The sequence below is a fragment of the Gorilla gorilla genome, chromosome 5 (assembly GCF_029281585.2).
Source record: "Gorilla gorilla gorilla isolate KB3781 chromosome 5, NHGRI_mGorGor1-v2.1_pri, whole genome shotgun sequence".
In the NCBI taxonomy this organism is placed as follows: Eukaryota; Metazoa; Chordata; class Mammalia; order Primates; family Hominidae; genus Gorilla; species Gorilla gorilla.
The window spans coordinates 19,241,776-19,269,248 of record NC_073229.2 but is presented as its reverse complement, the minus strand read 5'-3'; the positions used below and the strand labels follow the sequence as shown (position 1 = coordinate 19,269,248).

The following is a 27,473-nucleotide window of genomic DNA, read 5'->3' as shown; positions in this document are numbered from 1 at the left end:
ATGTCTTGATTGGAGAAGGAGGCAATAAACTTTCTTTAAAACTAAGGAAGAGACAGTTTGGAAAGAACCTGGGGTCATTCGCCTTGTGTTTGAGAATAAGTTGGAATGTAGCAAAGGGAAAAAGATGCCCTTTGGCCTGCACATAAAGATGCAGTAATTAGGGCAGGAGCATTTGGATCTAGTGCATCTGTGCCTTGGATAACGTGCCTTCATGTTACAAGGTGCAAAGATAGCAGATTTCAGTTCCTCTAGGACTCTTGCTTTAATGGTGTATTATGAGCAAAATTAAAGTGTATTATTAAATGTGTCCTGAAAGAGGCTGGATGCACAGTGTACAGTCAGTTTTAATGTTCATGGCATAAGTATCATGAGTTAAATTTAGAGGTTAGGAAATTATCAGATATTCTGACCTCAATTTGAACTAAAGGCAAGTCATTGACCTCTGAGACTGAGTTTTCCTGTCTGTGAAGAGTTAATGACATATACTTGAAACACGGGTTGAGGTGAATCACAGCAAGACTGTATAAAACCCCAAAAGAGTAGTCGGCTAATGTCTTCCTAGTACCCAAGCTTACTTCCTGAGAGTACATCACAGTATTATTCCACACCAGGACCCCCAGTGGCTGGACAGGGCTAATGTGTCATTCCTGCCCCATGAACCCCAGACTTACTGGCAAGTGATTTGCAGCATAACCCAAAACCTGATGTATGAATATTTGAAGGACAGTGTCATAAATTTACACTTTTTAAAAATAAGAGTTGTAATTATATGTGTGTAAATGTGAATGATTGCCTTAAACGTAAGCTCATGTTCTCTCTCTGATTCTGTATAGTGTTGCCTTGAGAACCATTATATCTGGAAATGTGGAGCAAAAAAGTCAAATAAGAGCTCTCGGAAGACTGTATGTTTTAGATCTTTTATCAGCAAGATCTCTGGGACAGCTAGCGGAGAAATCAAACAGGGAGGCAGCAGGCCAGTGATCGCCGTAATAGTTTAAACTTAGACCAGTAAAACGGAGCTATTTTACAAAAAACTGTGGCATTCTAAATCGTTGAAAGTTACTTTTCATTATTTGGGAGTGGTAATTAGCTAGACAATGTACGATTAAAATATTACGAAACTAATGAATCTGACAGTTCTCTTTGCAAAACCTCTTTGCATTTTTACTAAGGAGGCAAGAGCCATGCTTTTTTGTGTGCAGAGGAAGACTTCATCACATATTCTTTACGTGTTCAAAATGATTCCTTGCTATTGATACTTGTTCTAAGTTTTCCCCACATAAATTACAGTAGCATCGTGAGGCTAGTTGTGAAATTAAGCCATACTTTATGGAGCTGCCCTTAGTGGTGATGTAAAATAATCTTTAGAGTCTCTTGTGTTACTGAATACAGATCATAGGCAGCTTCAAATAAGTGGGCAGCTACATCAGAAAGCATGACGCTGGAGAGAAAGGTTTCCTTCCGACCAAGGTAGAACCTGAAATGTCCAGATATATTGGAAACATGAAACATATCCAGCGTAACTTCCACTGCTATCTGCCACACAGAACAACCACACTGTTTATATTGTCACTTCTAAAGAGTAATAGTGAGGAGATCCTGAGGAGAGAGGATATGATAAGCCATTGCCCAAATTACAGAGCCCCAGGCCTATTCCATCTAATCAGGAGAAAGAGCTTTAGGCAAGGACATGCTCACTCTCTCAAGAGATAATTTTGAGTCCTCGCTATAGGCAAATAGGTACTGGGCTCTGAACAGGGTGGCTAATGAACAAGACCGAGTTCCTTTACCGTCGAGAAGCCCCTGCAGGTACAGAGCACCCGAGCATCAGGGATGTGGGAACTGTGCTGGTCCCTGAGATGAGAACAGCTGTGGTAGACCAGACCGCTAGCATCGTTGTACTCTGAGAGGAGGTGGCATTCAGCTGGCGCTGGAGGGATCAGTACAGTGTTGGTAGGTCCGGATGCTGAGAAGGACATTCCAGGAAGAAGGAAGGGCTTGTCCTTCCCCCACTCCGGCCTGAGAATGTGTCCGAGATTCCTCAGGACTCAGCCCAGACGACTCCTTCTCTACAGAGCATTCCGTTCCACACAAGAGTGAGGACTCACACCCTTTCCTACTTTCCTTCCACTGTGCCCAGGAACTAAGTCAGTGTCTTGTCACACTACATGGCAGTTACTGGCATATGTGTCTGTGTCCCCTTGACCTTGTTCATTAGCCACCCTGTTCAGAGCCTAGCACCTATTTGCCTATAGTGAGTACTCAAAATCTATCTCTTGAGAGAGTGAGCACATCCTCTGGTATAGCTGAAGATATTAATTCTTATTTCAGTATCCCAGGTATCAGCTTCCAGACCCTTCAGCCTGCTGGGGACACTCTGTTTTTAGGATTTGGGGGTGGGGAGAAGCTGCTTAAATTCCTGTTCCCATCCAGCAGGAAACCCCATGTCTCCCCAGTAGTTCTGAGAATCACCGGGCTCCAGTGAAACTCCGAATGCCCTGCAGCCACCATTTCCTACGTCCCAGAGCAAATAAGATGTTCTGTAACTGCAGGTGTTTAGCGGAGGGGTTATGTCTTGGTTAAGAAACCACTTTAAAGCCACATAGTGGACAGGCCTGTTCTCGAAGCTTCCTGGTCGTTGTTTCTTGCAGAACACTGGTTCCTCTGGGAATGGATGGAGTTCCTCTCCCTCTGCACCTGCCCAGCTGCCCTGACCAGCCCTTGTCACCTTTATGCAAAGCAGTCCAGCCCTTTCCGCCATCCTTCCTCCCTAGCCAGGGCAAGGAAGGGGCAAGAGGCCTGGCTACCACCCGTGCCCACAGGAGCCATCAAGGTGGTCTTTTTGTAAGAGACCGAGTGAGCCCAATAGGCCCCCTCTGACCTGGCTTTTGAACTAACCTCCCCACCCCACCCCCCACCACATGGGGTGCCCAGGACCCAGGCATTCAGTGAATTCCTCTTCAGGGAGTTTTCTAAATGTGCAGAAGTGGGGAGTCTTCAGCCTATGCCTGATTCCTGGTTAATCTGACTTTTCCTGAATGCAGGATATAGGTGGAAAAAAATGGGAAATAAACCTGGAAAAGGAGGTTGGGATCATATTGAAAGATACTGGGCTGGGCATAGTGGCTCATGACTGTAATTTCAGCACTTTGGGAGGCCAAAGTGGGTGGATCGCTTGAGCCCAGGAGTTTGAGACCAGCCCGGGCAACATGGCAAAAATCCGTCTCTAAAAAAAACATACACAATTTAGCCATGTGCCGTGGCATGAACCTGTAGTCCTGGCTGCTTGGGAGGCTGCAGTGAGCCATGATCGTGCCACTGCACTCCAGCCTAGGTGACAGAGCCAGACCCCGTCTCAAAACACAATGGTCAGATATTGGAGGTCAGGGTGAGAGTTTGGCTTTTATTTGGCAAGTAATGGAGGGTCCTGACTAAGGGATTGTCACAGAAAAGCCCTAGGTGGAATGAGCACGGACCCCAGAGCAGGGGAGGGCTGGTCTGTGAAGCGGGAGGATGCTGTCATCCTCCAAGGACATGGGAACTGAGGGCTTGGGCCACAGCGGTGATGCAGAAGAGGTGCAAGGAAAGCCTGAGTGCCAGAGGTACTGGAAGTGGCAAAACAGAGAAGAAGGAGCTAAAGGTGGCCAAGATTTTAAGTCTCAAGGATGGGAGTGAGTGGGAGGAATCATAACAGTGCAACAGGAAAAGAACAAGTGCATTTAGTTGGGGGGAGATACATTGACTTCAGTTTTCAACATCCCTTGAGGCACTCTGCAAATACCGATCGAGTGCCTCTGCGTGCCAGGCACAGTGCCAGGTCCTGAAGACAGAGGTCCATATAGTGCACTCAGCACTGATGTTCTAGGGAGGCAGACGACAGGGTAGTGGGTGGATTGGCAAAATAACCACAGATTGTTAAAAAGTCCTCAGAGACATGAGAGGGATACTGTGCTAGAGAGAAGCGAAGTTGCATGTGGAGACTTCTCGCAGGAGATGCTTGCTGTAGACAGGAGATGCTTGCTGTAGGCAGGAGATGCTTGCTGTAGACGGGAGATGCTTGCTGTAGCACAGGAGATGCTTGCTGTAGGCAGGAGATGCTTGCTGTAGGCAGGAGATGCTTGCTGTAGACAGGAGATGCTTGCTGTAGCACAGGAGATGCTTGCTGTAGGCAGGAGATGCTTGCTGTAGACAGGAGATGCTTGCTGTAGACAGGAGATGCTTGCTGTAGACAGGAGATGCTTGCTGTAGACAGGAGATGCTTGCTGTAGCACAGGAGATGCTTGCTGTAGGCAGGAGATGCTTGCTGTAGACAGGAGATGCTTGCTGTAGACAGGAGATGCTTGCTGTAGCACAGTAGATGCTTGCTGTAGCACAGGAGATGCTTGCTGTAGGCAGGAGATGCTTGCTGTAGGCAGGAGATGCTTGCTGTAGACAGGAGATGCTTGCTGTAGACAGGAGATGCTTGCTGTAGACAGGAGATGCTTGCTGTAGGCAGGAGATGCTTGCTGTAGACAGGAGATGCTTGCTGTAGACAGGAGATGCTTGCTGTAGACGGGAGATGCTTGCTGTAGACGGGAGATGCTTACTGTAGACGGGAGATGCTTGCTGTAGCACAGGAGATGCTTGCTGTAGGCGGGAGATGCTTGCTGTAGACGGGAGATGCTTGCTGTAGGCGGGAGATGCTTGCTGTAGGCGGGAGATGCTTGCTGTAGCACAGGAGATGCTTGCTGTAGCACAGGAGATGCTTGCTGTAGGCAGGAGATGCTTGCTGTAGACAGGAGATGCTTGCTGTAGACAGGAGATGCTTGCTGTAGGCGGGAGATGCTTGCTGTAGCACAGGAGATGCTTGCTGTAGCACAGGAGATGCTTGCTGTAGCACAGGAGATGCTTGCTGTAGCACAGGAGATGCTTGCTGTAGCACAGGAGATGCTTGCTGTAGCACAGGAGATGCTTGCTGTAGGCAGGAGATGCTTGCTGTAGACAGGAGATGCTTGCTGTAGACGGGAGATGCTTGCTGTAGACAGGAGATGCTTGCTGTAGACAGGAGATGCTTGCTATAGACAGGAGATGCTTGCTGTAGACGGGGTGACGCTGCGGTGGCCATGGGCACTGGCTGCAGCTGTCAGGCTGGAAAGAAGAATGCAGCCCTGGAATCCAGGAGAAAGGCAAAGGCTGAAGATAGAGATAGTGATGTCCTCACATACAGGCCATAGTTGAAGTTGTCTGCAGAAAGGGGCCCGCCCCAGGAGAGCCTGCAGAAAGCAGAGACACTAAAGCCAAGGGCAAAGCCTTGGACCTGGAGAGTGGGAGGAAAAGAGCAAGTGAGGCAAGGCAAGGACAGCACAGGGAACACCAGGCGAGGGCTCCGGACCTCCAGGAGGACAGGGTGAGCGTCCCCGGGCACTCGAGCATGCCGTGCACATGCCATCGTGGGGGTAGAAGGCGCCATTTGCACAGTGATTGAAAAGTGCCTTCTGCCATCAAGACAGCATCCATGGGATATTTTAGTGCTGATGGGTGCAGGAAGCTATGCTAGGCACAGCACGGGTGACCGAAAATGGGCACCATAGATTCTCTGCCAATGGGGGGCTTGCATTCAGTTTGGGGAAGGAAGTGTGCTGGATGACAGGGTATAAGAATCAAGCAGGCCGGGCGCGGTGGCTCATGCCTGTAATCCCAGCACTTTGGGAGCCCGAGGTGGGTGAATCACGAGGTCAGGAGTTTGAGACCAGCCTGACCAACATGGTGAAACCCCGTCTTTACTAAATATACAAAAATTAGCTGGGCGTGGTGGCACATGCCCGTAATCCCAGCTACTCATGAGGCTGAGGCAGGAGAATCGCTTGAACCTGGGAGGTGGAGGTTGCAGTGAGCCAGGATCACACCACTGCACTCCAGGCTGGGCGACAAAGCAAGACTCTGTCTCGTTAAAAAAAAAAAAAGGACCAGAGTCTGAATCTCATCCTGATACACCCCACTTCCTAACCTCGTGAGTCCAGGCAAGTTACTCACTAAGCCTCAGCTTCCTCATCTGCAGAATGTAGGTGCTGGCCAGGCCCTGAGGTGGCCAAAGCTGTCAGAGCTTGCAGTGGGTGCAAGGCTCACAGTACAGGTGCAAGAAACGGCAGTGGGGGTGGCCGTGAACCCTGGCTCTGTGGTCACCAGAAAACCTCACAGTCCCTCCTCTTCGCCATAAATCAGGGACCTTGGGATCTCCTTCCTGGGCGGGCAGCAGGGATTAGAGCAGCTCCCTGTGGGAGGGTACCTGGCTCCTCCCGACAGGAGATGCTGAGAAATGTTGGCTGACTTAGAGCACACATTTGGTCTTCTAAAGTGGAGAGAATTTCAGCCGGGGAACTTGGGAAGGGAGGAAAAAGTGCAAGGTGGTGAGAAAGGCAGGAGCAAAGCAGGCAGCAGCAAAGTTTTGAGCCTGTGGGGAGTGCAGCCTAGCGGCTCATATGCAGCCTGTTTATGGCGATGGTGAGACGCCAGCAGGAAGGCAGGAAGGCTCTGGCTGTGTTGAGGGCAGGTTTGGATGCCCAGCAGAGGGCTTCCAGGTGGCAATCTGCAGTCCACCTGACAGGCCCTAGTCACAGCTGCAGTGCCATCCGCTATCGTTCACACGTTCCCTCGGGTGGAATCGGGGGTCTCCCCTGGCGGTGGAGGGCCCTCCCCGCGTGGGTCCCTGGAGGAAGAGTGGATCCTTATACTGGTGGCTGCAGGCTGAGGTGCCGTGCTGACCTACCTCAGACCGGGGGTTCCTTGCCAGAAGAGCAGGCCGAGGACACGGGGCAATGTCAGTCACAGCGCTGGGCCCTGGGGCTCAGAGGGGAGGTGTCTGGGGACAGCGGGGGCTGGGTAAGGGCCGTCCACCTTGGGAGCCTTGTCAGCTGAGGAGTCAGGCTTGGCCTCTAGAGAGGGCCCACCTGCAGGGTGCTTTGCTCCTTTGTTTCCTCTCAGGGTTTTTAAAAGGACTTTTTTTTTAGAGGGGAGGGGAGCTGGGAAGAGACTTTCAACTTTTTTAAATTTTTAAACAATTTTATTGAGGTATAATTCACACATCATACAGTTCACCCACTTAAAGTATATGATCAATGGGTTTTAGTCTGCTCAGTATGCAGCCATCACCACAATCAACTCTAGGGCATTTTCATCACGGGAGGCAAAAACTCCATAACCATTAGCAGTCCCCAGCGTCCCCCCCACCATGGCCCAGGTGGTCACCTCTCCACCCCTGTCTCTATGCATCTGCTGATTCTGAACTTCCGCTGACCCCACCTAGCTATAGGTGTGTATCCTTTGACCAGCATCCCCACAACTACCCAAGGCCCTGGTAACCACATCCTACTCTACTAAAAGGACTTTCGAAGGCTCTCCTTGCCTCATTTATGCCATGGGAGCCGAGGAAGGGATGAGCACCTTGAGAGCCACCTGGAGATGAGCACAGTTGCAGCAACAGAGCCTCGGGGGCTCAGCTGCACCATGGGCAGTCAGGGTTCGTTTTCAGGAAGGCGTAAGGAAATTGCATTTCCTTACAATGCCTGTGTGTCCTGCCAAATGGGCTGGGTCCCAGGGACACCAAGCTGAGTGAGATGCTGTCCCTGCCCCCCACACTTGTCTGGTCTGGTGAATCAATCCTCAGACACCTTCTATGAGGGCACCCTTGGAGATTCCGGCACGTCTCACCTGGCTGAGGACCTCACCAAGCTCCACTTTTCCCAAACTCCACAGGATGTGTTGAGAATCACCAGTTTCTCTGGGGAGCCTCAGGGGAAGAAAAGCAGCTGGATAAGAAAATAAAAGGAAGTATGGACCGGCTCTGCAGGATGCCCCCCTCGTCAGCAGATCCCTCATGATGTGGTTGTGTTAACTCTGCTAAGACCAGGGCTGTTTAAAAGCCCCCAAAGATTCTCTGTGAAGAGCTATTTTAAAATAGGGGAAAAAACTCAGTGAGGAAGGGGACTCCATAAGGAGTAAAGGGAAGGGGCTTCGTGGGGCCCAGCTTTAGGAGCAGAGATCCGAGGCCCATCCTGATCTTCCTGTTGGACTTGGAGAGACAGACCGTCCAGGCCCAGCTTGCCTGTCGCCCACATGGGACCAGCACAGCTGCCCACCTGTGCTATTCACAAAGACACAAGAAGCCATCATGAAGCAGGCTTTATAAAGTCAAAATATTACCCCACGTCTGTTATGCATAAGGACTCAGGACAATGGTCACCATGGAGCCTCGTTCTCCAACCTAGAGGACAAAGACCAGGTTGACCTTCACCTTAGGGGGAAGGTGGAGATTTTGAAGGAGAAATTTATTTTCTCCCTAACAAAACCAAAATTTTCAGACAAATCTGAGCAACAGTTATAGAACCTTTGGGGTAGGTTTAAAGACAAACTGGCCGGGTGTGGTGGCTCACGCCTGTAATCCCAGCATTTTGGGAGGCCGAGGTGGGCCGATCATTTGAGGTCAGGAGTTCGAGACTAGCCTGACCAACATGGTGAATTCCTGTCTCTACTAAAAACACAAAAAAATTAGCTGGGCGTGGTGGCACATTCCTGTAGTCCCAGCTGCTTGGGAACCTGAGGCAGGAGAATCTCTTGAACCTGGGAGGTGGAGGTTGCGGTGAGCCGAGATCACACCACTGCACTCCAGCCTGGGCGATAGAGTGAGACTCTATTTTTTTCTTAAAAAAAAAAAAAAAGATGGAAACTGCCCAGATTTCAAGAGAATTGAGGCTTGCTGCACTCCCCTTAGTTTCTGAAGAGCAGGGTTCCAAGTGAGCGAGGACAGGATGAAAAGGAGAGTGCTACGCAGGGCGATCTTTCTGAGCCAGGGGCCAGTAGGAAAGGACAGGGGCATCCTGAAGGAGCAGGTGAAACGAGGGCCTTCTTCGGGGTTCTGAGAACTTCCTAGTGTGCTTCCACTCTTTGGGACAAAAGAAGTGTGCCGAGTTGTTGGAGGTATTTCTGCTTCACCTTTCATGAAGGTAAGTCAGAGAGATGCGTGGGGGAGCCCCAGGGCAGACCCCAAATATCCAACAGGAGGCTGACCAATATTTAAAAACCTGACTTTCAATTAATTAAATCCTGCAGAAGGAAAGGGAGAGAGAAGAGAGATAGAAGAGAGAGAGAGAGAGAGAGAAATCATCCGAGAGACACGAGCTGTACGCGCCTGACTGCTGGAGGTAATGCCCCGAGCAGCAGAACGGAGCGCTCCTGTCTGGGCTGCTCAGGGCCTCTCCACGGGACCTTCTGTGCCTGCTCCACGCTCCGCCCTTCCCCAGTGCTAAGCACTGAGTCACCTGATAAAGATCGCAGTGGCCCTTCAGGTTCTGCCACAGGCTGGGGTCAGGCAGGCACTTGCCAGGTGCACAGCCCCCTGACCTTCCACAAGGTATTTCCCTCCTTTGACAGGAAGAAGATAAAGCTTTTTTCCTGTCCATTCTGAGACGCAGGCTGTGCTGCTCCATGGCACTTTCTGAGTGCCACCAGCTGGCAGGGCATATTTCTCTCCATTTATCTTCACTAACGTGACAGTGACATAGATTGTCCCTGAGGAACACAAGACTAGCCCCTGAATTACATCCTTCAGGACCTCCAGGGTGCACAGGAATGGATGAGGACCTCACTGAGCCCCAGAAGCCCCTGAATGACAGACAGCATGTCTCAGGATGTCCCAAAATGCGTCCAGTCCAATCTCCAGCATGTGGGTAGCCACCAGTTTCCCCAAGGGAACTCCTAAGACCATCTGCAGGCAAAGGGTCTAATGAGCACCCAGAGGAAGAAATATATACAGGGATCTTTCCTGAGGAAGCCAGAAATAATTCTCATAGCTGTGGAGCCACCGCCACCTGTAACAGCTTCCCTGACCCCAGCCCCATGGGGTCACTCAGGACTTCAGGGTTTCTAACCAGCCGGCCCTTCAGGGCCCTAGCCCAGCCTGCTCCCTCCACCTCGAGCTTTACCTGGGGCAGCCCCCACTGTCAGTCATAACTCTGCCTAAACAGTACCGTGTTGGCATTCGTGGCCCCCCATTACCCAATTTTCTTTTTATCAGAGGCGTTGTAACCACCTGGTTGTTTCCTTGCTTGCCTGTTTACTGCCAGTGCCCCCACAGTAGAACATGAGCTCCCCGTGTGTCTGGTTGGCTGCTGTGTCGGCAGCCCTGGGCCTGCGCTGTGGGGATGCAAGGGCACATTCCATGCGCTCTGGAACCACACCTGAGACAGCCTGCCCTGCTGTTTATAAGAAAGGTATTCTCTCCAAAACGGGCACCTAGAAGGCACAGCCACATCCAGCATGTTCCACGGGCATGGGACAGCCTCAGAGAGCCGCTCAGCAGAGAGGGAGGTCAGGGAGGTTCAAGGCTGGGGAGTGGCCAACACTTAAAGAGGGACCTGAGGCAGGAGGAGAGCGAGCATACGTGGAAGGCCTTACCCCGTGACAGGTGCATAACACACCTGCAGGTGTGGCATGCCTGAGGATGAGGACACCAAGCCACCTCAAACGTGGTGAATCTAGTGTCAACCTAAGTCTCTGTGACCCTAAATCCCATGTGCTTCTCCACGGGCACAGTTTCAGTGAAGAAGAGGAAGCATATTCCAGGCTGTCGGGAACCAACTGCATGAGGAGGGCAGCAGATTGCTAGAACTGAAGAGTGATGTGGGGGAGCCTTGGGCAACAGTGCTGCCGAGCTGGTACCATGGACTGGTGCATCCTCCTGGGGTCTAACTGCATCCCCTGGGCCCCAGTAGAGCCGTCACTGACTGTGCAGTGGCAGGAGCTGCTGTCTGTCGGGCACTTACCCAACATCAGGCACTGATTTTATCTCTGATCTTTAGCATTGGTCGATATCATTCAACAGGCTTATACATCGTGGAACCTAGGCCCAGTGAGGTTCAGGGCATCCAGGAAGTAAGTGGCAGAACTGGAATTCAGCTGGGATCTGTGTTTTCATTTTGTTTTGTTTTGTTTTGAGACAAGGTCTGGCCCTGTCACCCAGGCTGGAGTGCAGTGGTATGATCTTGGCTCACTGCAGCCTCTGTCTCCCGGACTCAAGCCATCCTCCTACCTCAGCTTCCCACGTAGCTGAGACTACAGGCATGCACCACCACACCCAGCTGGTTTTTGTAGAGACGGGCTTTCACCATATTGCCCAGGCTAATCTCGAACTTGTGAGCTCAAGCAATCCACCTGCCTTGGCCTCCCAGGTGCTGGGATTACAGGCATGAGCCACCGTGCCCGGCCTCAGCTTGGATCCGACTCCAAAGCTCATGCTCAGCTGGCGATGACTGCTTTGCACCTGGGGGTCCACATTCAGCAAACGAGAGAGTTCCACTTGGCCCCCAGCCATACTAAATGGGGCAGTTCTGGGAGGTTCTCTAACATCACTGGGTCCTTGAACAGCTGTCTGCATCTGGGCCGTTAGCCTTGCACTTCGTCTTCCTACCTTCTGCTCGTTCCTCACAACCCAGCTCAGGGAAAATCTTCTCTGGGAAGTATTTCCCAAGAGCCCTCACTTCACTGGCCTGTGAGCCCCTCCTGCATCCCACTGTGAAGGTAGCTTAATCCTTCCACTTCCCCCAGTGGGAAAATGCCAGGCACGTCACCCAGTAGCTGTTTCTGCAAGTGCCTCAGTGGCATCCTTAACATGGTGCTTTGTCGAGGCCACCACACAGCCCTCTCCTCCGCTCCTGCTCCTCTTCAAGCCTGGGCCCTCTCCCCATATCCACAGGCACCCACCTCCTTCTCTGCTAGCCTGCCCTTGTTGCCTGCCGCAGACACAGGTACCTGTTGGAGATGGCCATCTATGTCAGTCTCCATCGCTGACCTTGAGCTTCTGGGCTGACTGCATGTATGAACGAATGTTGGCCAGAATGGAATAAGAAGATTTCAAGGTGTCTCTTTCTTTCTGCACTCTCACTATCCAGACTCATGAGCTAAGTAGTTGTAGATAAAGTCTTTATTTACCTCCAGACTCACTCTACTCATGCAGGTCCCATTGACCTGAAAACATGGTCTCCCTCAGTCTCCACACCCTAAGGAATATTTGTGTTTCTGTTAGTAGTCATGGTGGTAGCATTAATAAGACCCAGAGAGTTCTTTCTAATTCTGTGACTTGGGTTCCTTTCATAGAAAAGAGTGCTCTGAAGGGAACAGATACCAAGCAAAGGTCCCTTGGTAGTATCCCAAACCCCAGAGTTCCCATGTCAGGTGGCTCTGAGTGTTCCTTGCCATCCTCAAAAGCAGTACTTCCTTGAATAATGCCCCCCAGAGCCCAGTCCTGCCTGAGGAAGTCTGGGAGTCTCACGGCCTCATAGTGTCGGGGGTTGGGGGGTGGGGCATAGAATCAATCCATGGGCACACAGCCAGTGGCCTGTGTTTAAGCTGCTCATAAGTATAAAGTTCAGGATCATGGCCATCCTGCTGGCACTCGAGGAGTTGATCAGTGTTTTTGAGAAAGCTACATTAATTAACCAAATCAAAGATGCTTTTTCTTCAGCCAGGGTTCCCTCTGTGAAACCATTCATCTCCAGCTGGAGAAAAACAGTGGAATTTTTGTTTTGCTCTAAACCCAGGGCTGCATCAGGCTTTTTTAGTGTGGGGCTTTGACATGAAGAGACCCATGCTCATTTCTGCCTGGTGTCTCTCATGCCCCCCACCTTTGTTTCTGACTCTTAGGTTCCATTCCTGTCTCTGCTCTAATCTAATCTGGACCTCTGTAGCGCGGAAGCACATTCTCTCTCTTCTGTCCGTGTTGTTGGCAAATGCTTTCTTTACACACCTCAGCCTCTACCTGGTGGTGAACGCATGGCTTTGCATTCATTGTTACCAAGTGTCAGCACACATAACTAAAGAGAGAAGACGCCCAGGGGAGGTGGTCTAGGTTAATGGGCTAGTAACCTAGTCTTTGGAGTCAGATAAGCCTGGGTTTGAATCCAGGATCCACCTCGAGTGGCACACGGCAAGTTACCCACTTACCAGCACCGCCGCTTCCTTGCCTACCTCGCAGGACTGTTAGAAGGCTGAAGGACAGGGGGCATGTTGCTGCTGATCTAAGGGCCCTCGGGGAACCCTTGTCTAAACTGGTAAAAAACCCATTCTGAACAGCCAGTGCAGGGACTGACTGGCCCACTGCAGAGGGAACTCCCCTTGGGAGCCTTCTGCATGGAGGCCTCTGTCCCCACAACAGTCTGCAGTAGGTCAGGCATTTGGTTATGATCTGTGCTGGTGCGGAACGTGCTTCCCCTTGTGCCATTATTTATGTGTGATGCAAGTGCTTCAGTGACCTGCTCCAGCCAGGGCAATAAGGTGCCACAAGTGTCCGCTTAATAGCCACGAGAGAGCATAAGCACCCAGAGAGCCTGACTTGGCATAGGTGACAGCTCCCCAGAAGTCCAGCCGTGCCTTCACGGGGGAGAGTTTGAAGCAGTAGTTTCCTCGGGGCCTTGTTCAGCACACCAGAACTGAGTCAGACCTCCGCCCTCCAGGCCACCTGCCTCCTCACAAGGGGCCAGCCGGGAAGCACATGCCCAGCTGCAGGGCTCCTGGGCCTGGAGAGATGCCTGGAAAGGCCTTACTGGGCAGAGGTGCAGGGAGACCAGGGCCAAGGGAGGCCTCTCCACCACTCTTTGCCACCTGACAATCTGCTGAGTCACCCAGCTCCCCCAGACACCTGGCTTGACTCAGACTCAGTGCAGACAACGAGCCAGATGGAGCCCAGCTGGGACGCCTTGAGTCCTACCACTCTGCTGCCACAGCTGCCTGGAGCCATGCCTGGCACTGGGCTAGGAGGCATAGTGCGGGGCCCCCAAGGCAAGAAGCAGTCTCAAGGTGTTATGCGAGCACCAGCAGGCCTGGCAGAATGGCAAGCAGTAGCTTGGAGAGGGGCCGTTAGAGTTCTTCCGGTCCCAGCGATGCCCCGTGTGCAGGTGAGGCAAGCCCAGGTTCAGAGCTTGTGCTACAGGGCCAGGCCTAGGCCTCACCTCTCCTCCCCGCTGCCTTCCACGCCATTCCCATTCCTGCACAGAACCTTGGGCAGGTGAGGCATGGGCAGACCTTCCGGGGCCCACTGGTACGGGTAAGAATCAAACTTGCAAGGACATAACCGTAGCATGGTAAGGGCTGCCTGTGTGGCAGCCAAGTGCCCCCAGTCCTAGGTTCATGGTGTCAGGCTAGGCCCTGAGCTCTCCATCCTGGGGGCTCATCCCTCCCTGGGAGCCCGTTCCTCCATGGGGGCCGCATCAGCACCGACCTTCCAGGCACCTTCAGGACGGCCAGAGAGGTGTTGGTGGCTGTGTTCTCACATGAGTCTTTGATCATCTTGTGAGTGATCTTCATGCCGCACGCTTGCCGGTATAACAGTTAAATGAAGTGAAAGTAACTTTGAACTGAGTCCAAGGGTTGATTTTTGCCAAACTTCAGCCTCAGGCTAGCCCTTTGTCAGCCCTGGCTCAATCTTTATATTGTCCGTCTTCTCCACACTCAGGAGTCCCAGGACCTTCAGAGCAGGCATTACTTTGCGAAGACAGGCCTACTTTCTACGCCAACAGGCTTTTTAGAATTGATGTGGCCAGATTTCTAGAACTATCCCACACTCTAGGCCACCCTTGTCCCTCTTTCCTGTGTTTATTTGGAGAGCATGTTGTGCACATCAAAGAAGAGGTTCCTGCTGGTGGTTTCATCAAATTACTGAGCAAGAGAAGCAGCGAAGAGATGCAGACATTCCTGGAACAGATTCCTCGTGGCACGCGGATCTCATCCCTTTATTTCTGTTTCCACTGACATTCTGGGAATGTCTCTTTTCTGTCGTCTCCTAGTCCTCTTTGTGACGAGGAGGGCTGCCATGGTGGCAGGTTACTCTGGAAATGCGACGTAGGAAAAGTGCCTTGTGAGGAAAGGGCTCTAACCAAACAGTAGTGTCCTAAAGATAGCCCTAGCTGAGAGCAGAGAAGAGCAGCTCCCAGACGCAGTCCTGGAGGTGCCGAGGCTGGGCCCTGCTTGCCTGGAGTAGCTGTGGATTATGTACAAGGCTGTAATCAGTAATTTCTCACATGTGGATAGAGCTGTCTTTTCCAAAGCGCCTTCACATCCACCACAGTGTCATTTTAGGCAAGTTGGCAGAGTATGAACCAGGCTCTCGTTTGCATCTGCAGACTTGAGGGCCACACCCCCCTGTGGGCTTTGCACAGCACAGACCCTCAGTCTTGTCAGTGAGGCTGGCCCCGACGGCAAACAAAGCACCTGCCAAGGGTCGCCGCACAGTGTCGCACTCGGAGTCCCCACCAAAGCTCCCATCAAAGTCAGCCTGATTATTTTCCACTGCATTTTCCTGAAAGGATGTTATGATTTTCTAGATGTTTGGTGGCCGGCGATAAATCAGGCTTTTATGATGTCATGTGAAAGGCCCCCTCTCGGACTTCCTCCTGCTGCAGCCGGAGGATGAAAGTGGGCCATGTTGGTTGTGCAGTGGACACAGCTTGCCTTAACCCTTTCCTCGCCTGTCCCATGGACCAGGGTCACAGAAGAAGACAAGCTGTTTCCCCTCAGCCTGCCTTTCACAGGAGCATAGCCAGGACATGTGAAACGGAGCCCCTTTCCCAGAGCTAAGCAGGCTTGCTCAGCAGAGAGGCTTTGGCCTCAAATCAGGATCAAAACAAGAAGGCGTGCTCCATGGAATGATATGAGAGATCGCAGGTGATTCTCTAGAAGTAATCTTTTGGAAGAGTCCCTGTTCTCTAACCATGAAATCGTGAAAAAGGAGATGACACATAATGCTGGCAGGGCTGTGGTGAGAGGCACACGCAGACTCCACTAGGAGAACTTCGCTTCTGGCATTGTTGATTCGTAGAATGTCTTTGAAAGCAATAAAAACGTTCCCATTCAGACGAAAATCCTAGGAGTTCTCTGTCAGTCCTCTTTCCCCCACCACCGCCTCCAACCCCAGGGAGGCCTTTTCTGCTCTTTCTCCAAGATCATCTCAAGTTCACCCACGCCTTTGCATCGCTATGTCCCCTCCCCACCCCTCGTGTCCAGGCCACCATCGTCTCTCACCACATCTGTGACTGGAGTCTCTTAGCTGGTCTCTCCCCTGCTCTTGCCCCTCTTTCTAACCCACAGGCAGCATCTGCAGGCATCTTTGAACTCATCCATCGCAGCATATGCCCCCAGCACTTAAAACCCCACTGTGGCTCTGAGCAAAGCCCAGACTCCATATTGGATGTGCTGGGCTGGTAAAGGATGGAGTTCAAAGTGAGCGGGTTCCCACTGTAAACGAGTGGACTTTTAAACAGTGCACACGGACGCAGAGAGACACACCCAGAGAGAGACAGAGAAAGACACATACACACAGGAGTATGGTAAAAATATTTTCAAAACACAGGCAGGTTTCAGTGCTGTGCCTCATCCTCTTGAGAGCTACTGGGAAAGAAGGCCTTTAACCAGCAAGGGGAGCTCAGGGTCACGGCTTCACTGCAGGCAGGAGGAAATGAAGGGTGGAGCGGCATCTCAGTAGCCTTCAGAGGCTGAGCGTGTCCTCATTTGGCCAGAAGAGGGACAGCCCTTTCACAGCACACCCTAGCAGGTGCTGGAATAGCATGGCCAGGTTACTGCCTCTGGCGATCCCTAGTCTCCATGTCTTTCAGGGCCAGCTGGGTGCAGTCCCGCTGCAGTGGCCTGCACCTGAGTCGCCAGGTGCTTTTAGGTTAGGTGGCCCAAGCACATCAAAGAGTGGCAGATTTTCCAGGGGAAGAGGGATTATGTATTAGAGTTGGGCCATGCAGGGCAAGAACGACTCGTCCACCTTTTTAAAAAGACACACAGCTAAATGACAGTTTATAGTCAGTTCCATACTTTCAAAAATTGGCACCAGAAAGTCAGAATTGTAAACTCCATCAGGTTGAGGTAGCCAGCTTTCCAGCCTCCAGCCACAGCCTGCAGGCGGTAGATACTCCAAGGCAGTCACTGTGACCAGACAGCAGAGCCTTGCGACCACGTAGCTTTGCTGGGAAAGGCCTGGGCTCCGTGGCAGAAACCACCCGGGAGGCCAACAGTGCCTGCCTCTGTGTCCCTCCCAGCCTCGTGGTCATGGGCTCCTCTCCCCCTCACTCCCCATGCCCAGTCACAGCAGCCTTCTCTCCGGGGTTCCCTTAAGGCCTTTTTACCTGCAGTGTCCCCAGGAGACCCTCACACCCCAGATCTTTCTGTGAGCGGCCCGTGCACATTGTGCAGATCTCTGATCCAGTGGCCTCTGTGGAAGGCCTTCCCCGCCCAGCCTGTACAGAGTGCCCTCCTGCCCTCCAACAAGCCAGCCCCCTCTATAGTCGCTCCCTCGCACTCCCATCAGCCGAAACTCAGGTCTCCGCAAACTTGTGCTGCCAACCCCTAGAACATGGGCTTCATGACAGCCACGGCCTTCTCTTGTCCATGTTTGCTTCTCCAAGGCTTAAAGCAGTAAATATGTGGCAACAAGCAAGCAAGAGACTGTGAAATGTTTGCAGAAATTGAGGGACAGCAGAGTACAAAATCTTCTACACTCTGTTAGAGCTATTCAGAAAATGATTATCTAAAATTAGACAAAGGGTTGGGGTGCAGGGTAAAAGTTGCATGTAAGTATCAAAGAAAAACTATAAAACAGCCCACTTAAAAATATTACATCTTCATCCATGATGTTACTACAAGAAATGAATCATTTTTCCTACATTTTAGTGATAAATAATAGCCTCAATGGAAAGCCTGTATAGGATGAATTAGAAGTGGTTCTAGCTGCTAAAAGCAGCTGTGCAATTTTGAATTCTCACACAACTTTGCAAGCCTTGCTGTCCCCGTTTTACAGATTTAAAACCTGAATCTCAGAGTTATTAAGAAAGAGTTAAGTGGTTGAGCCACGTTGTGATTCCAGGTCTCTCCAGCAATGCCGCCATGTTGGTTGTGTACACGAATTTTTCTTCCTTTAGAGGCGAGGTCTCATTCTGTCACCTAGGCTAGAGTACAGTGGTGTAATCATAGCTCACTGCAACCTCAAACTCCTGGGCTCAAGCAGTCCTCCCACCTCAGCCTCCCAAGTAGCTGGGACCACAGGCAAGTGCCACCACACCCAGCTAATTTTTTTAAGTTTTTTGTAGAGACAGGGTCCTGCCATACTGCCCAGGCTGGTCTCAAACTTCTGGCCTCAAGCAGTCCTCCTACCTCAGCCTCTCAAAGCACTGGGATTACAGGCATGAGCTATCACGCCTGGCCACGTTTTTGTATTGAGATAAAATCTATATACTGTGAAATGCACAAATGTTGAACTGCAGTTTGATCTGTTCTGACAAACGCACACACTCATGTAACTGACACTCCTATTCATATAAGGAGCATTTCCTCACTCCAGAAAGTTCCTTGGTGAACCTTCCCAGTCAGTACTCCTCCCCTGTCCTCCAATCTCGTTTCTATAACCATGGATGCCTCTTCTGGGACCTCACATACAGCAAATCATACAATATGTACAATATGGACTCTTCTGTGTCAGTTTCCATCCAGCATTAAGTTGATATTTCTGTGTGTTGATACCATCTATTACTTAGAGACCTCTTTGCCACTCAAATTAATGTGTGTAAAGTGTATTGCTTACAACCCATTCTACACAGGGTTTTGTCCTATTGAGTGTTGTGACTGCTGGACCAGGAGTTGGCAGAACCTGACCGCTAGATGACTTTGTGACATTCTCAAGTACTTGGCTGAAATACCTCTGCAGATACATTTCGGTATAGGACTTTGTTCCTCTCACGAAGATGTGAAGAAGGAATGCCAGGTGACCATGTACTATAGACACCTGACAAAACCCTGTGAGCCTTCCTGTGATGATGGGTGGCCAAATGGGTGACAACAGAATTATAGTAAGCCTAAAGAGTTGTCATCGTGCTCATCTCCTCTCCATACCTCTCCAAAAATTTGCTAACAAATATCATAGTAATTGTCTTAATCTTTTCTCCAATATAAAAGTCCCCAGAGAAATGGCCAAAAAGCAAGAATCTGGATGTGGTCAGGTGTTTGGCTAGGCCTTGAGTTTCTTAAGAAGTGGCTGAGGGAATGAATATTTGGAGGAGCCTGTGGGTATATGTTTGATAGACCCTGTTTGAATGACCCTGTTACGTTATTTATATTTGGACTGGGGAGAAGGAGGAAGGGGAGTGAGGGAGAGAGGGAGGAAGGAAGGAAGGATTATTGAAGTGAGGTGTGTTGAATTGGAGGACTTAATATACTGTATACACTGAGAAAAACCACAAAGGAAAAAAATCCCATCTACATTGTACTGTGTAGTACTCATGTCCGAAGCAGTGGTGGTGGGGCGGAGGGGGGGACATTTCTAAGAGGTGGGTAGATTTCCTAACAAACTAGAAGGAAACAAGCTCAAGGAAAATTACCTTCCTCTTATGCAATTCAGGATCCCCTGTGGCCTAGGTAGGCATTCCTAGATGAGAAGGTGCGGGGTAAAGATAAGCCAGATGACAAGTACTTTAGCTTTTACTTCCGAGATACTTTGCTTTGCACAGAACTTTCATCTCTAGGAAAGAGGCCACCTGCAACAGATACAAAATCTCTTAAGTTGCATTTTGGATGTGATTGTTTTGTGGTTTAATTAGCTGATGTCTATAAAGCGCTTTGAGGGTAGAAAGCCCTAAGTGGCAAGAGCACAGTGGCCTGCCTCTTGTATCCAGGGTGCCACTTGCCAGCGATGTCACAAGAGTCCCTAATCGGTCCACTCAAAGGCGCTTTATCTCCTGTCCTCGGGGTTTTGCCACCTCCTTCCAGCATGGATAAATCTTTACACCCCAGATCCAGTTATTAACAGTAACCAGTAATTTCCGACCAACATGGTGCTGGCTTTGAAGCCTGGAATGCTGAGGTCACTGACAACCTTATCTCCTTTTCATTAAATGGTCCCTGCATCACAGCTATGAGTCAGCCATCCCCCATCTCAGCTAGTCAGAGTGGAGATCAGTGAACTAACCGGAACCAAGAGGGCTCTAGTTACAGTAATTAATCTAGCTTTCCCCAGGTTGATGCTACTGTAAGCACCAGGGATCAAGAAATAAAGCTAACCAAAAATTAACTCCACGATTGCAATTATAGATGTAGAACAGGTACAGACAGACACAGCATCTTGTAAATATGTATGATGCAAGATGACATCCCCAAAGTCTTATATGGTTATTTCATTTAAAGAAACCTATTAGACACCTACCTATGAGTGGGCAGCTCCCCAAAAGCTTCCCAGCGCAGCCTCTGAGAAGTGCTTTCCTCTGCTCAGCTGGCTTAGACTGCTGCCTGGTTGAACGGGGAAGGCCTCAAAGTTGCACAGGGCTGGACAGGGCAGACAGTGGGCATGTTCCTGGGCTGGGCCCCACTCAGGAGGTGGGGAGCATGCTCCTCTGTCCCAGTCAAAGGCCAGGCAGCCAATGGGCAGGCGGACACAGCCAGGGCAACCGCCTGGTCTGGGGAAAGGAACAAGCTTTGGGGTGGCATAAACTGCATAGACCACATACGGTTCATCCCATGGAGGAAAGAGGACCACCGCACTCATCTCCACACATCTCCAGCATGTCTGCTAGAAAGGGCTTTCTCCAGAATATGTTTTAAAACTTTGTTTAAAAGGAAGTTAACTTGCTTAAATCCTGTATTTCTCCTAAATAATTATGTTGTCTGTGTAGCTTATAGAGCCCTTTTTGCTTAACTACAATTCTTGTTTTATGTCAACTATGTCAACCATATTTTTAAAATATAAATGAAAAAAGATCCATTTATATATAGGTTGCACTATACATGCCGTTAAGTTCTCCTTTCATGAAGTGAACACCTGTAATTTTTTTTTTTACCACCCTAAGCTTTATTGACAAGTAGGCATATAATGAAGACCATGTTCTCATTTACTTTCCACGAAAGCTCTACTGTACTAGCCGGACTTTGTCGCTGGTTTCTGGAGCATGCATACGGATGGATGCATTTCTTTCCATTTGTTTAGTAGTGCTTAACAGCCGCTGATCCCAAATGACAAATTCTACCAACTGAGATCCCATCAGAAAAGTGGGATCGGCGAGAGGGGTGGTCAGAGGATTTTCAAGTGCCCATTAGGCACCATGCAGGAGGACTGGACCGCACATCCGGAGTCATCTAAGGAGGCTCCCAGCAGAGGTGACAGTGGCGACAGTGAGAGTGTCCAGTGGTGGTTTTATTCCAAGTCTACACCATCGCTGATTGCCACACAGCAGCCTCCATAAGGGTGGCCACGGACGAGGCCATGGGGCAGGGCCTGCTCCTCCCTCTGCCACTTCCTCTCCACTGCCTGCACCCTCCTCGGGCCAGTGCTGACTGACTCCATTTCCCTGAGGCTGCCTGAGCATTGTTTGAGCTCTGCCGGCATTCCGTTAGCCTCTGCTGACGGACAGTCCCACCGAGTCCCGCTTCCTGAGCAGACAGGACCGCCTGCTGTTTTCTTCTCCTCTCTTATCGCCCCTTGTCATGAAAGGAGAGGTCTGACTTCCACTTCAGTTTGTGCGGATAGACAGCAGTAAGGGAACAGAGGGGAAATGTTCATTACCGCTGTTAACACCACAGCATTTCTTACTGCTCGGACATTCGCTCCCTCTTTGGGAAGGATTAAACCAAAGGATAAATTCGTGAGCATGTAAGGCTTCAGGCTACACCCAAGAAGAGATGTCGTATATTGCAAAGTTTCTGGGGGATCTTTCAGAATTCATTTTTTGTTATTTCCCAGTCTTATTCTCAACTATCTGGAATCTTGACTAGGATACTCTGTGAGACTTGAGAGCTTTTTCCTGAGGCTTTTTGTTGTTGTTTAGCAGCTCTGCCTTTCTGAAAAAGAAACATTGCCCCAAGAGTCAAGCTTTCCTATTCACTCTACACTAGCAGAAAGTTGGATCAAGAACCAAATTCATTGGCATTCTTTTATTCCCTTGGAACCTGAGCTATTCCTCAATTTTGCTTTTCTAAGAAAAGTAGAAGGGAAAAAAAGAATATTAAGCGCCCCTCACAGCTCTGTATCTTAAATTCCTGAAGATATTTCGCCAAGGCTTTCATCAGTCTCGGCTTTCCTTATTAACATCCCTGTCCATACATCTTCTCCTATTTAGAGCTCTCAAGAGTCAATTTCTTCCAAGATGTACATTAGAAATTTAACAATAATCTGCCAAAAGATCTCATACTCTTAGAATATTTCTCCACCTAAACAGATGTTCTTTGCAAACCTTATAAGCAGACCTGTTGAGGAAATGTGGCATCCAACACCTAGTTTGAACTAAATATTAAAGTTTTCCCAAAGCAAACTCAGTGAAAAGGGGATAAAATGAAATGAGACTGTGAACTTCAAAAAATCATCCTATGTGATACAGTCTGTTGAACAGCATTCCCCACAATGGTTTTAGAGAAAGTGGTATGGAGGTGGGAGGATCACAGGCAATGAATGTGTTAAAGAATGATCAAAATAACATCGGGGGAAGGAATGAAAACTAACCAGTGTGATTTTAAAGCTGCGTTGTTATCTAGATGGGAGAGATCTGAGGAAAGGGACCTGTCGTTAGGGTAGAAGATAAGAGCACACTATGGTCTCTCCTTTTCTGGAGTTTGCGTTAACTACTGTGGGCTCAGAAACGGGCTTAATGACTTTTCCAGCATTTGGTCTGGCGCTTTATCAGTTCACTTTAACAAGAGCATAAGCCAGGAAAGCCTAAAAAATGGCTGCAGCCAAACATGCCCTCCTCCATGCTGCTGTTTGCAGCTCTGTAAATGTATGCCTGGATGGTACAGCTAAAGGATAACTCCCGAAGGTCAAATGAATACACACAGTCCGTGAGTCAGAAATCTGAAGGGCTGTGTGGACGGAGACATTGCTCCCGCTGTTTTGCTGCTGTAAAATGCTCAGTGAAACCTAATTGAATTTGACAATTATAAATTACATATTGAAACCGTATAGTTCACCTAAGGAATAGCAATGAAAACAGTGAAGACACCAGAAGCCAGAGTTCAGGAAATGTCATATTCACATAGAAATACTTTAAATTTTTCTCAAAGCTTTATTTTCTCTTTTTTCAGGAAAAGCTCCAGACCACCCAGTTGCACTGGTGGAAGTCCTTTTGGGAAGCTGTACATAAAATCATCACTTTAATTCAGCTTTTGCCCCCATTGTCATACTAAGGCTGTAAGCATATGTATAATGAAGGAACCGAACTGTCAAAAAAGAAGAAAAGAGCACAGTAGATAAGCTCATTCTTCTCTCTTGTCCTTAGGAGCTGATTATACCCTATTGGAGGGGATTTGTGGAAGTTCAAAACTCTTTAAGAGGGAGGTAAAGATTAAAGGGACGTGTATCATGGCCCACGCTCCCCTCTCACTCCTCACAGTTCTGTATCTGAGCACAGCAGTTTGGACCCCGTTGTATGAGCATTTGCCACCACCTAATTCCTTCTCAGCCCAGAGGAAGCCTTATTTAAGGAAGGGAATCCACATCCTTGCTCTCCTTCTAGAGTTGTGTGCGCTCTCCCACACAGGCCCTCCCCACGCCGCCCTTGAACTATGTCCTGTGCCTAGAACCTTGCAGGATGAACCATTGACTATATCTTTTCTATAAATGACACAATGGGAAGAAGTAAGAAATTCCTTCAGGAACAGTTAAGTGTAAAACAAGCTGGGATGCTCGTAGTCTTTCCTTAAAAGTTGATTGGAACTTAAGCTTACTGCCCAGTCCAGATGTCAGCCTAGGAACAGCTGGCATAGAGAGCCGATGTTTTGTTCTGAGGGGACCTCATCCTTTTTCTTCCCAAGGTCTCTTGGTCTAATTAAATTTCAGGGAGACAGAGCCTTGGCAGAAGGTTAAAGGAAGCAGCTAGACTGCAGTATTGGAGCTAGGCTCAAAACTAAATTGAGAAGTTTAACTGGGTGCGTCTCTGGTTTCAATGAAATACTTTTACAGTGCATGGTAGCAATGTCTGTTTCTAAGCCTTTGAAAACCATTTTTCTTTTTCCTTAATTGTAGTTCCCTGGTTGTTTTTATATTGTGAGCTACTTGTAGAAAACTACAGGAAACATAATTACAATACAAAGCTCCATTTCCCAAGCCTACCAAGATTATTTGAAGCCAAACTGGGTTTTAGGGTTTTGCTGACTATGAGTTCACAGCCATGAAATGCATCCTATGTCGTGCTGGTTGATTTACAGCCAGTGTGATGTGATTAAACAGTAACCATGTTTCTCCACACCATCTAGCCGCTATAGGATTGAGAGAGGGGAGGGATGGGCTGCATGACTCCACATTGCACAGCTTCCTCTGGGGAAAAAGAATGAGTATCTTTGTGTGACGCTTATAGCAAAATAGAAGGCTGTAGAAATATATACAAGTTTATTTAGGGAGGGGAAAGAAAAATAAATTACTTCGTTTTTCTGCTTATACTGCTATTTCCTTGTAGCGCTATGTTAAATTGCTAATTACTACTTTTTGTAGTCTACTTTTCCTGAAGAATCTGTATATGGACTTTTAGGGCCAGCAGAAATAACTTGTTTTAGTATTATTAACACTCTGGGGAGGAAACTGGTACTTTAGTGTATTGCGAAATGCAAAGCATTTGAAAAAGTAGTGATGGATGATGAGAACGAGAGCGAGAGTCGCTGCATGTACTGCTGCAGCCCCATTTCAAGCCCACGGTGCAGACATTCAGTAGGATCCAGACAGCCTCTGCTCTAGAAGGCTCAGCAGAGAAGGTGAGCTCCAAACCCAGGGCAAAGCAGGTCCCACCCCTGCCCTCCCGACCTTTCCCATCATGAATCTGGAACAAATTCCCCACGTGCCAAGTTTCAGGGAAGTCTGAAGAAAATAAGCAGGAAAGGCTTTCAGTGGCAGCTTGACTGTCTGTTACTTTCACACGATGAAACTCCTTTTAGGCTGTTCTTTAATTTGTATGTAGCTGAAATAGAATGAGCCAGTATTTCTCACCTTTAAAGATCGGCTATTTTCGTACGGCCTTTGCGTTCGGTTTATTTCGAGGAATCACATGTGTTATTTGACGAGTACATTTGTGTATGGAAAAGCTAAATATTTATCTCACTTCTAACAATTATGTATCTCAAAGTCTTTTTTCTTTCTTCCCTCCTTTCTTTCCTCTCTTTCTCCTTTCCTCCTTTCTTCCTTCTTTCCTATTTTGTAATTCATCTTGAAATTCTCATCTCAATCTTCATGTAAGTCAGTCTTCACTGAGCTGTAACAAAGACATTGGTGAGTAGGGGCTGAGAGCAGGATTAAGTTCTTCTCCGCTGGTTTTCTTTTAGCCAGCCTTCCTTCCAAGGAAGCCTCTTAAGTCGATGGAGATGAAATGCCCTTGTTTCCTCGAGTGGAGCAGTTGGGGAAAGCGGGAGGAGGAAGGCACTCCCAGAGGGGACGGTGGCGGGCAGTGCGGGGTCCTGCAGAGCTGCTGGCTGCAGCTCCGTGCTGGAACGTGGAAGTACAAGTGGGTCGAGATCGGCATTTTCTTAGGAACAGAATCGAACCGAGTAGAATAGGGGTAGAATAGAATAGACCGTCTACAGAGTTCCTGGACGCTAAGCCTAAGTAAGCATTGCTTCGTGAAACTCCAGTTTCGTTTTATGAACGCGTGTGTGCGGGAGGCGATGTGAACTGACTTTACTGTGGGTACGAAAAGCCCAAAGCCACCGCCCAGGAAGAACCGCGCTTGGCTGCGGCCCGGGAAGAAACATCCACGGCCGTATTAGAAAAAGGGTCGCACGCTCCCGCCGAGATAGAGGGGTCCCCGAGTCCTGGGACCTCGCGCCCCACACCCCGAGTCCCTTCCCCGCGGGGCTGGTGGCTTTGGGTAGGACGGGCGCTTGGCGCGGCCAGCCCTGCGGCAGGAGCTGAGCGGCGCGGGGACACGGGCAGCTGGGAGGGGCGCCTGGTGATTTACTCACTTCCCTCCTAGCCAGAGAAGTGCAGCAATTCGAAACAGTTCTCATAGGAGCGTCCCTGACAACTTCGTGTTAAAAAAAAAAAAAAAAAAGCATTAAGAGCCCAAGGGACGCCTTGGGGAGAAGAGGTGTGGAGGTAGCTGGGGGTGGATCGCTGTCACGGTCCTCACGGGTCCGCACAGCACATTCTTCACCGCGACCTAGTGATTTACGGCGCCGAGAGCCGCAACTGAACGCGCGCAGCAGGGACCGAAAGCAGGGAAACCCGGAGCCTTGTGCGCCCAGAGGGAGCGGAACGGTGGGAGTTCCCGGGGCTCGGGACCTGCTGCCCCCCGCCCACGACCCACGCCTGCTTCGTCTCCCCCTCTTCTTCCCTAGGACTTTCTGCAGGGCGACTGCACCAAAGCGAAACAGAAGCTGAACTGGAAGCCCCGGGTCGCTTTCGATGTGAGTATCTCTTAGGGCGCACGCCGCCCGCTGCGGGGCCCCGGGCTGCAGGGCGGCAGCTCTCACGGTCGGGCGCCTGAGGCGTCTGCGATGCCCAAAGCCCGGAAGGAGGGGTGCGGGAGAAGTGAGGGGAGCTGGAATGAGGGACGCGGAGGCCTCTCTGGGGCCGACACCCGGGGTGGGGTGTCACCAGGAGAGAGTGGCAGAAGCTCCTCCCTCACGCCCACCCCTGTGTTGCAGGAGCTGGTGAGGGAGATGGTGCACGCCGACGTGGAGCTCATGAGGACAAACCCCAATGCCTGAGCAGCGCCGCGGAGCCCGGCCCGCCCTCCGGCTACAATCCCCGTAGAGTCTCCGGTGCAGACGCGCTGTGGGGATGGGGAGGGGCGTGCCGATCTGCGGGTCCCCTGCGGCCCCTGCTGCCGCTGCGCTGTCCCGGCCGCAGGAGCGGGGCCGCCCCGCCGAGGTTTGTAGCAGCCGGGATGTGACCCTCCAGGGTTTGGGTCGCTTTGCTTTTGTCGAAGCCTCCTCTGAATGGCTTTGTGAAATCAAGATGTTTTAATCACATTCACTTTACTTGAAATTATGTTGTTACACAACAAATTGTGGGGCCTTCAAATTGTTTTTCTCTTTTCATATTAAAAATGGTCTTTCTGTGAACTAGCATTTACAGGGTCAGTGTGGATGTTTTCTCCAAGTTATGAACACGGCTGTAAGGGTCCCCAAACAACCCCACAATCCAGGCCTTGGAATGAGATCGCTGTGGTCAGGCCTTGCCCTGTTTTGAGAGAAAGCCCTTGGTGGGAGGACTCCTGCAAGGCTAAGGGGGGCGGGGTGCTCCGGCGAGCCTCCTCCTTAGTCTTTGCCTGGGACATTTCTTTCCCCCTCCTGGTGACAAGTCACTCTGGAAACCTAGTTCCTGCAGAAGGGAGGAATTCACACCCTGGCTGGTCTCTGCTGACTATAATTAGAACCCAAGGGCTCTCACCCATCTGAAAAAGAAGTCTTGAGAAATAGAGGGGGGTCAGAAGAAGAAACTTGAAGGTAAGCAAATACTGTTGGAACATTCCATGGCAAAGCCACCA

General features: G+C 49.9%; 1 protein-coding gene across 1 annotated transcript in view; it reads left to right on the top strand.

The window, feature by feature from the left end:
- GMDS (GDP-mannose 4,6-dehydratase) overlaps positions 1-27,054 on the top strand; it is a 623,184-nt gene extending 596,130 nt beyond the window's left edge. The window contains exons 10-11 of the mRNA XM_031012261.2: positions 26,320-26,388; positions 26,629-27,054. Coding sequence (XP_030868121.1) covers positions 26,320-26,388; positions 26,629-26,691 — 132 coding nt within the window. The 3' untranslated portion in view covers positions 26,692-27,054. The remainder of the gene's footprint in view (positions 1-26,319; positions 26,389-26,628) is intronic.
- The last annotated feature ends 419 nt before the right edge of the window (positions 27,055-27,473 follow it).